General features: G+C 35.4%; 1 protein-coding gene across 2 annotated transcripts in view; it reads right to left on the minus strand.

Annotated features, from left to right (window-relative positions):
* The window catches only part of GTPBP10 (GTP binding protein 10), a 28364-nt gene that overhangs the window by 16743 nt on the left and 727 nt on the right, over positions 1-10894 (minus strand). For both annotated transcript variants that reach the window (XM_072784264.1, XM_072784263.1), the window contains exons 2-4: positions 10401-10594; positions 2037-2128; positions 1361-1505 (exon numbers count right to left, since the gene is read on the minus strand). In XM_072784264.1, coding sequence (XP_072640365.1) covers positions 1361-1505; positions 2037-2128; positions 10401-10594 — 431 coding nt within the window. The remainder of the gene's footprint in view (positions 1-1360; positions 1506-2036; positions 2129-10400; positions 10595-10894) is intronic.

The following is a 10894-nucleotide window of genomic DNA, read 5'->3' on the forward strand; positions in this document are numbered from 1 at the left end:
GACTGCGAATGGCTAGATTCTCAGTCTTGTTCATAAAAACCTACTAAACCCACATTGTGAAAAATATGTGTTACAGAAACTATGCCTCATAACTATACGGAAAAAACTAAATGCAAATGGCAAACCTGAACACCAGGATCACATCTTTCTGTATTATAACTTTAGCAAGAATGGGACCTTTATGAATTCTAGGGCACTGCTGTTAAGACTTAGTAGCTAGACAGGCATGGCAAGAGGTGACGGATTCAGACTGATGACTCTGGTAAAGAAAGCAGTGAGATGCCTAGAGAAGATGAATTAGAAGCTATGTGAGGTGAAGAGTGGAACTGAAAGTTTGAAATAGAACCAGCAAAAAAGCAGTGTTCCCTACCTTTTTCTTAGGTGTTCTGACTACTGTGTAATGCTGAAGTGGGGCCAGGCAGACAGGGAGAGAAGAAATGCAAAGCTGAAGCCTTCCCTTCCTTTACCTATTTTCTATTTTGCTCTCTATCTCCCTCAGTCAGGTGCCAGCACTGCAAACTCTACAGCTAAACAACACTGTTCTATGATTTTTTTTTTTTTTTTTTTTTTTTTTTTTTTTTATGATAGTCACAGAGAGAGAGAGAGAAGCAAAGACACAGGCAGAGGGAAAAGCAGGCTCCATGCACCGGGAGCCCGACGTGGGATTCGATCCCGGGTCTCCAGGATCACGCCCTGGGCCAAAGGCAGGTGCTAAACCGCTGCGCCACCCAGGGATACCAACACTGTTCTATGAAACAATGGAAGCCTGTAAAAGAGGATAACATTGTGGGGTCTGCAGTACTGAGAATGGACCTAAGCAGATCATGAAGGACAAGGAAACAGTCATATCGAGATCCAACTTGGTGCTCCAACAGTGTCTAAGTCTGATGGTTGAGACTATCTGTATTGGCCATTAGCCATCTGATCAACAAGATAGCAATACCTCTATTAATTAAGACTTGTAAGAATATTTCATTTTTTCTCTTTTTACTTCCTTCCATACACTTCATAAAATGTGGTTTGGATTTTAAATTTTATTTTTAAATATCTGGTAACATTCTTTTTACCTTCTTATACTACTGCATTTGATTGATTTTTCTTTCTTGATTCATTGTCTATCATTCCCACTAGCCTACTCAATTGCCATTATCTTCCTTTTACAAATAAATATTAACTGTGAAACTCTATGTTTGCAATATTAAAATAACTGTATTTAGCAGCATTCTCAATACAAACAATGCACAAATTCCATAAATTTATTCCATAAATAATACTGGTCCCAAATTACCATTTACATTTATCTCCTACTCATGAACTATCTCTCTGAAATTATAAAAATAAAAATACAAATGTTACTTACCCCACTAGGCCTATATCAGCTATAAGTTTTAGATCAAGGCGAATGACTCGTTTCTGGCCTTTCAGTGGTAAGAAATTTGTAAGTAATTTACCACCAAGACCTCCTTCAGCTACCAAAATTCTGTCTTGCTCTTTATTGAGTTCTCCTTAAAAAGACAGAGAAAGATACTTAGAATGAAGATTACTAAGTGTAGCTAATCATTAATGACATTTTTCATTTAGAAATAGATGCCAAAAAAATTCCAATTTATAAATCCAAAGAGCTGTATGTTTATAATAATCTTATATCTAGCAGTTAATTTTGAAAAATTTTTAAAAAAGATTTATTTATTAGTAGAGAGAGAGCACATGTGCATGCACTAGCAGGGGAGGGACAAAGGGAGATGGAGAATCCCAAGCTGACTCCTGCTGAGTGAGGAGCTTGACTCAGGGCTGGATCCCACCACCCTGAGATCATGACCCCAGCTGAAGTCAAGAGTTGGATGCACAACCAACTGAGCCATCCAGATGCCCCCTAAACAACTTTTATATAAAGTTTTAAATATCTCTTATAAATTAGCAGTTAAAATAGTTTTTTAAAAATTCTGACATTGAAGAGGAGCTATTCCCCACAGTTTCCAAACAATTTTAGAAAATATGCACATTTTTCACAACCTTGGAATCTACAATACACTTACCTATAACTTTACCATTTTCATCAGTTACTGAAATACCCACAGGTACAGGAATTTCACAGTCTTTTCCTTTGGATCCTTTCAGTGCACTAACTCTACAAAAAAATAAAGCTAAATTAAAATAGAGAAAACTCACTATATTAAAAGGACTCTACTCAAGCCAAGATAATGGTTTACAAAGACTAGCAACCAACTCTTCTTGTTAATGCAGATGTTAAAAATGGCCAAATATCAGAGGAAAAGAAAATAATTACTATTTATTTCCATTTTAGACTATCCTATAAAAATAAAAATAAATAACAAAAACAAATAATAATAGGTAATGATTTGTTACCAAGCTAACCATCAAGTCATTTTAACTCATAATGAACTAACATATCATATTGCTACAATACAAATAAGTTAGAAAAAAATGGAAAATCCATTGAAAAACAAATCTTTTAACAAATGACCTCAAATAAGAGTACTTTAATTATAAGACACTCATCTAGCTACTCTCACACTGATCATGATAGAATTGATATAAATTTTTAACTATTAATTCTACTTCTGGAAATTTATCCTAAAAAAAAAACTGATCGTGTAAAATACTATATGCACAAGGATATATATTACATTGTGACTATAACAGTTTAAAAAAAAAAAGTCTGCAATTACCTAAATAAATGAATGCCAAAAAAAGTTATGTTATTTCCAAAGTAATTAGTATGTAGCCATTCTGAACAGTTCTCTGGTGTGGGAAAAAAAAACATTAAGAGAAAAGAAAAGGTTGGAAAATACTGTGCTCTCATTTTTGTACCCCCAAATTTTATATACACCCACATAATTACAAGCTAATGACCACCAGTCATTTTGCATAAATATATAGAAAAGTCTTAGAAAGTCAAAAACTGGTTAATAATGGTTATCTACAGACGGAAGAATTACACAGGTGGTTGACTTTTTTTTTTTTTTAAATCTTTTTCTTTTTTACTATAAGCTTGAGTTACATTTCTACAGAGATAAATGAATAAAAATATACAAACAAAAAGAGATTATATAATTACATAATGATAACCAGCATACTAAGGCTATTACATAATTATCTACCACTTATTCAGCCAATAATATGTACCAGGCACTATTAAAAGCTTTAATAGCTTAAGATTCATGAAAATTCTATGGAACAGGTACTATTATTTTTTAAAGGTTTTTAATTCCAGTTGATTAATACACAGTATAATATTAGTTTCAGGTGTTCAGATTAAACATTTATCAACAATGCCCAGTGCTCATCACAAGTGTACTTCTTAATCCCCTTCACCTATTTTACCCATTCCCCCTCTGCTAATTCTCAATTTGTTCTTTATAGTTAAGAGTGTTTCTTGGTTTTATTTTTCCCTATGCTCATTTATTTTCTTAAATTCCAAATACAAGTAAAATCATGTTATCTTTCTCTGACTTATTTCATTTAACATAATACTCTCTAGCTCCATCCACATTCTTGGAAAAGGCAAGATCTTTCTTTTTGATGGCTGAGCAATATTCCATCGTAAATATACGCCATATCTTCTTTATCCATTCATCAATTAATGGACATTGGGGCTCTTTCCATAATTTGGCTATTGTTGATAATACCACTATAAACATCAAGGTATATGTATCCCTTCGAATTAGTATTTTTGTATTTTGGGGGTAAATACCCAGTAGCATGATCACTGGATCATAGAGTAGTTCTATTTTTAATTTTTTGAGGAACCTCCATACTGTTTTCCAGAGTGGCTTCACCAGTTTTATTCCCACCAACAGTGTAAAAGGGTTTCCCTTTCTCCGCATCCTTGCCCACACTTGTTGTCTCCTGGTTGTTAATTTTAAGCAATCTGATTGGTGTGAGGTAGTATCTTATTGTAGTTGTTATTTGTTATCTCCCTAATGATGAGTGATACTGAGCATCTTTTCATGCTCATTTGTATGTCTTTTTTTTAAAAGATTTTATTTATTTGAGAGAGACGGTAAGAGAGAGAGAATGAGTGGGGAGAAGGGGGTAAGGGAGAGGGAGAAGCAGACTCCCTGCTGAGCAGGGAGCCTGATACAAGGCTCAATCCCAGCACCCGGGATCATGACCCAAGCCGAAGGCAGATGTTTGACTGAGCCACTCAGGAACCTCCATCTGTATGTCTTCTTTGGAAAAATGTCTATTTATGTCTTCTCCCCATTTTTTAACTGGATTATTTGGTTTTTGAGTGTTGAGTTTTAGAAGTTCTTTACATATTTTGGATACTAATCCTTTATCAGATATGTCATTTGCAAATACCTTCTCACTCTGTAAGTTACTTTTTAATTTTGTGGAATGTGTCCTTCATCAAGCTTTTTATTTTTATGAAGTCTCAATAGTTCATTTTTGCTTTTGTTTTCCTTGCCTCAGGAGATAATTTAGTAAGAAGTTGCTATGGCCAATGTCAAAGAGATTACTGCCTCTGTTCTTGGATGTTAATGGTTTCCTGTCTCACATTTAGGTCTTTAATCCATTCTGAATTTATTGTTGTGCATGGTATAAGAAAGTGGTCCTATTTCAATCATTTTGCATGTTGCCATTCAGTTTTCCTTACACCATTTGTTGAAAAGACTTTTTTCCCATTGGACACTCCTTCCTGCTTTTTCCAAGATGAACTGACCTATAGTTATGGGTTCATATCTGGGTTTTCTATTCTGTTCCACTGACCTATGTGTCTGTTTCTATACCAGTACCATACTACTTGATCACTACAGCTTTGTAATATAACTTGAAGTCCAGAATTGTGATGCCTCCAACTTTGCCTTTCTTTTTTCAAGATTGCTTTGGCTATTGGGAGTCCTTTGTGGTTCCAAACAACTTTTAGGATTATTTGGTCTAGCTCTGTGAAAAATAGTGTTAGTATGTTGATAGGGATTACATTAAATGCATATATTGTTTTGGGTAATATAGACATTTTAACATTATTCATTCTTTAATCCATGAGCATGGAATGTTTTTCCATTTCTTTGTGTCATCTTCAATTTCTTTCATCAGTATTTTACAGTTTTCAGAATACAAATATTTTACCTCTTTGGTTAGGTTTATTCCTAGGTATCTTACGGGTTTTGGTGCAATTAAAAATGGGATTATTTGATTTCTCTTTCTGTTGTTTTATTATTGGTATACAGAAATGCAACAGATTTCTGTACCTTGATTTTGTATTCTGTGACTTTACTGAATTCATGTATCAGTTCCAGCAGTTTTTAGGTACAGTCTTACAGGTTTCCTACAGAGGACTGGGTCATCTGCAAATAGTCAAAGTTTGATTTCTTTCTTGCTGATTTGAATGCCTTTTATTTCTTTTTGTTGTCTGACTGCTGTGGCTAGAACTTCTAATACTCTGCTAACTGACAGGAGTGAGACAGGGTATCCCTGTCTTGTTCCTGATGGTAGAAGCTCTCTGGATTTTCCCCATTAAGGACAGTATTGGCTGTGGGGTTTTTGTATATGGCTTTTACGATGTTATGTTATCTCTAACCCTACTTTGTTGAGGCTTTTTTTTTTTTTATCATGAATGGATGTAGTACTCTGTAAAATTGCTTTCTTTTTGCATCTAGTTCTTATCCTTTCCTTTATTAATGTGGCATATCACATTTATTGATTTGCAAATACTGAACACCCTTCAAGCCCAGGAATAAATCCCACTTGATCATGGTGAATGATGAATGATTCTTCTAATGTATTGTGGGATTTGATTTGCTAGTATTTTACTGAAAACTTTTGCATCCATGTTCATCAGGCATATTGGCTTATAGTTTTCTTTTTTGTGCAGTCTTTGGTTTTGGTATCAGGATAATGCTGTCCCCATAGAATGAATTTGAATTTTTCCTTCCATTTCTATATTTTGGAAAAGTTTGAGAAGAATAGGTATTAACTCTTCCTTAAATGTTTGGTAGAATTCACCTGTGAAGCCATCTGTCTATAGACTTTTGTTAGTTTTTTCATTACTGATTCAATTTCTCTGCTGGTTAACAGTTTTCTATTTCTTCTTGTTTCAGTGTTGGTAGTTTATATATTTCTAGGAATTTATCCATTTCTTACAGGTTGTCTAATTTGCTGGCATATAGTTTTTCATAATATTCTCTTAGAATTGTTTGTATTTCTGGGATGTTGTTACTTCTCCTTTCTCATTTGTGATTTTATTTATTTGGGTCCTTTCTCTCTTTCATAAGTCTGGCTAGGGTTTATCAATTTTATTAATATTTTCAAAGAGAAACATATACTATTATTATCCCTATTTTATATTTGAGGGAACAGACTATTTTATACAGATCTTGAACACCTTAAAGGTATTCACATGTTGAAAGTATGGCTTCTTCAAAGCACTAGTTCTCAATTTTCAATTGCAACTCAATAAGAAATAATACAGTCATTCATATATATGTATACATATGCACATACACAAGTTCATATATATATATATGACTTTAAAGTTTTGTGAAACCATACTTACTATGTGCTACATGCTAATGTTTCCTATTCTATTTTTTATATGAAATCTAATAAATTGATTTTATAACCCTAAGGCAGTATTTTTCAAAATGCAGTCACAACCAACATTTATAACAAGATAGGTGATTGCTGTACAACATTATGTACAATGTCACAGAATTGTACACATTAAAATGGAAAATTTCACGTTAGGTATATTTTCCCAAAATAAAGGAAAACAAAAATGTATGATATACCACAGGACAGAAAATAGAGATAACATACATATTTGGGTAGAAAAGTAAAATGTTTCTCAGTCAAGACGACACTAAAAATGGTTTGAAAGTACCACATTAAAGAATGGAAAGACAGTCTAAAAACACTAGTTTAGAGCACTTAAAAGGAAGTCTAATAGTTGAGCTCTTGTTCCTATGATTAACTTTTTCATCTCCCAAAAACTAAAGCACATGAACAAATCTTTCAAGAAAAAGAAAGAAGGGACTTAAGATTTATATTCAATAGGGAACAAATCTCTTTATATGGAATTAAGTGAGCTTTGTTTGAAAAACAGAAAATGGGGAGAGGTGGGTATAGGTGTGAGGGGTGAGACTATACTGATAAAGCCTGGTTCTTTGGGTAAGGACACAGACTGGTTGGAAAGCACATTCTTGGGGTAAAATGGGGGATAAATGAGGCAATGTATAGATATCAGTACATAAAAAAAAGTCCCTTGTATTAAATATTAAACTCCAAAAACGTATTTCAAAAAGTTAAAATACCAATCTATTCTCAAATCAATCATTTATGATTTTAAGTAACTTATACAAAGTTTTTGCACTGAAACTTACAAAGCAATATCTTAAAATCACAGCATGATAGGGCAGCCTGAGTGGCTCAACAGCTGAGCGCCTGCCTTTGGCCCACGGCATAATCCTGGAGTCCCAGGATCGAGTCCCACATCAGGCTCCATGCAGGCATGGAGCTTGCTTCTCCCTCTGCCTGTGTCTCTGCCTCTCTCTCTGTGTCTCTCATGAATAAATAAATAAAATCTTAAAAAAAAAAAAAATCACAGCATGATATACCATGCTCCATTGTAGGAGTTCATCTTTGAGTCTCCTACATGTAAGATCTTGTTTTAATACCTTGTTTATACTTGATCCTCAAAAAGAGTGTGCTGAATTGAATAGACACTATCTCTGTTACTATTACAAAATGAAAATAAAAGCTCAATCTCATCGATCCAAGAGTCTCATTCTTTGTCTAAACTTTCTTAGAACTGCACAGTGGACTAAACCTTTGCCCTTCCCTTTCTCTTTCATAAGGTTTAAACTTGCACAGTGGTCAGACAACTTTCCCAACTTCCTTCAGGTCCCTCTACAATTTGCCTTTACAAGCGTTTTCCCAATAAATCTCTTATTCATCAAATCCTACTGTGGTACATACTTCTTGTAGGACCCAAACACAGACATATGAAGGCATAATTCACTAAACTATAAAATAATTCATTCAAACTCTGGCCTTCAGTAAGTTTATTCAACTTCTTGGCTTAATTTACCTGAAATCCACAAGACAAATAAAACTGTTACCTCCTCCTCCTCTAAATTCTTCCCTGGCTCCCATGACACTGTCTCTCCTGGCTATTTTATTTTATTTTATATTTTATTTATTTATGATAGACACACACAGAGAGAGAGAGAGGCAGAGACACAGGCAGAGGGAGAGGCAGGCTCCATGCCGGGAGCCCAACGTGGGACTCGATCCCGGGGCTCCAGGATCACACCCTGGGCCAAAGGCAGGCACCAAACTGCTGAGCCACCCAGGGATCCCCTCTCCTGGCTACTTTAGAGCACACTTGTTTCTTTTCCTTAAATGTTGGTGAATAACAGAATTTGATTCTCAATTTTTTCTGCAATGCACCTACCCTGGTTCACGCTTATGAACCATGAATCACATTTATGATTAACAAAATTTATTTCTAGACCTGACCGTATTCCTGAATCACAGACCCATACTTCAAGTGCTTGCTGACATCTCCAAGGGCCATTTAAGCTCTCTTCTTCTACATCTCAGCTGCCACTTTCTACATAATCCTTCTCAAAGAATGATACTCTCATCTAGCTACTACTCAAGTCAACACCAGGAAGTCATCCTTTATCATTCTCTTTCAATACTCCATCAATCATGAAGTCTTATTTATTTTACTTAAATATAGTTCTAATCCATCCATTTCTGTCAATCTAATCATTATTCAACTAATGTTGACTGAGTACCTACTATGTACCAATCACTGTACTAGATATCTGGGAAGAAAACTATGATCTAATCTATTAATGCTCCCTGCCCTCATGGACCTCAAGAGAGAAGACATTAACAGATACATGAATAAATGGAAAATTTTAACTGTGATAAGTCTTACGAATTTTTTTTTTAAGATTTTATTTATTTATTCATGAGACACACACAGAGAGGCAGAGACACAGGCAAAGGGAGAAGCAGGCTCCATGCAGGGAACCTGACGTGGAACTTGATCCAGGGTCTCCAGGATCAGGCCCTGGGCTGAAGGCGGCGCTAAACCCTGAGCCACCTGGGTTACCCAAGTCTTATGAATTAGAATTCACACACTTAAGTTCATTTGGGAATTCTGACCTAATCAGGGAGATCAGGAAAGACTTGAGCTTAAATCTAAAGGACTCACAGCAGGCAGCTGGATGAAGGAGGGGGAAAAGCATTACAGAAAAGGTAACACAAATAAAGGCCAGTGATAGAAGACAAATACCAATATAAGATACTAAAAGAAAGCCAATTTGGCTGGAATGCAGAAAACACAGAATGTAGAAGGATATGAAACTAGGATGGGTATAGGCCAGACACCGTAAACTTCATCACTTCTGAAATACTGCAATATTCTCCAAATTGTTCTCCTGTCTCTGGTCTCAATCAACACCTCCAACCCATTCTTTAACCTAATTATCCCTAGAATGGTTTTTCTGACACTAATTAATGTCACTTGCCTATTTAAAATCCTTCAATGGCTCCCCATCACTCTCAGATGATCCTCAAACTCTAACACAGCATATTAGGCTCTTCACTATCTGGACTACAATGACTTTATTTTAAAATAAGCCTCCCCATTTGTACCACAATTATGCTAAAAGTATTATTTCACCATTTTGTTCCTCCCTAATGCACTGCCTTTATAAATGTTGTACACTTGCCAATGCACCTTTTCCTGCCTTGATTGTTGGCAAAGTACCATTCCTCTTTCAAGACTTGGTTCAAGCAACACTTCCAAAATATAGATAACCAAGTAAGATTCTTCTTCAATTTTGTTTAATGAAAGAGAAAGTTCTTTTCATATTTTGAGAGCAGCATAACATGTCCCATAAAAAATAACAAAAATTTACAAAAAATAGAGGGAAGGTTTTGACATCACAGAGAGAAGACCAAAACAAGCCAAAGGAAAATACACAAGGAACGTATCCGGGAAACAGGTTCTACATCTTAAGATCCCAGCAGAACTACTGGGGATGGTGGGGTAGGTAGAACAGCTGAAATCTGAAAAAGGCTTCCTATAAAGATTGCCAAAAAATTAATTTTAGAGGAAAATAGTGGAGATTCAGATCATTTTGTTTTCACAGAGAAGTGCAAAAGTATATAAACAGACACTGAGAATAGAAAAGGATAAAAATGGTTAAAAACTCCAAAACAAAACAAAACTCCAAAACAATCCTTAGTATCTACCTTTTATCTTTGCTAGAGTTGAGACTATTATTGTAGATTTTTTGCTCAGTTACAAATACAGAATATATAATTTACTTCCAATTACCAATTAAATTTTGATCCTTTTTCTTCTCTGGGACGGATTTGTTTTCTAAAATCAAAATCATTCAGTAAATACTTACCGACTATTTGCTCCTTCTCCAGCCACAAACCGTTTCTGAGGATATTTGTCTTTAAGTTGTTTTAAAGTCATTCTCTTATGGGCTACAACCCAGACGTCACCACCTTTTCCACCTTCTCCGCCTAAACGAGGGTAACCCATTCCACCAGTTCCTCCCCTGGTGAAGATTCTTAGGTTATCAATGAAGTTTCCATACTTAGAAAAAGAGAGAGAAAGAGATCATTTGTATATCAAACATGCTTACCAACTTAGGACTCCTTTCTAATCGTTTGTCACCCCTAACGCTCCTAAAATAATAGAGTCTTTCTGAATGTCACTTTTTTTTTTTTTAAAGAGTTTATTTATTCATGAGACACACAGAGAGAGGCCGACACACAGGCAGAGGGAGAAGCAGGTTCCTCACAGGGAGCCCGACGTGGGACTCGATCCCCGAACTGGGCTCACGGCCTGAGCAAAGGCAGACGCTCAACCGCTGAGCCACCCAGCGGTGGCTGG

Source organism: Canis lupus, chromosome 18, assembly GCF_048164855.1.
Source record: "Canis lupus baileyi chromosome 18, mCanLup2.hap1, whole genome shotgun sequence".
NCBI classification, from domain to species: domain Eukaryota; kingdom Metazoa; phylum Chordata; class Mammalia; order Carnivora; family Canidae; genus Canis; species Canis lupus.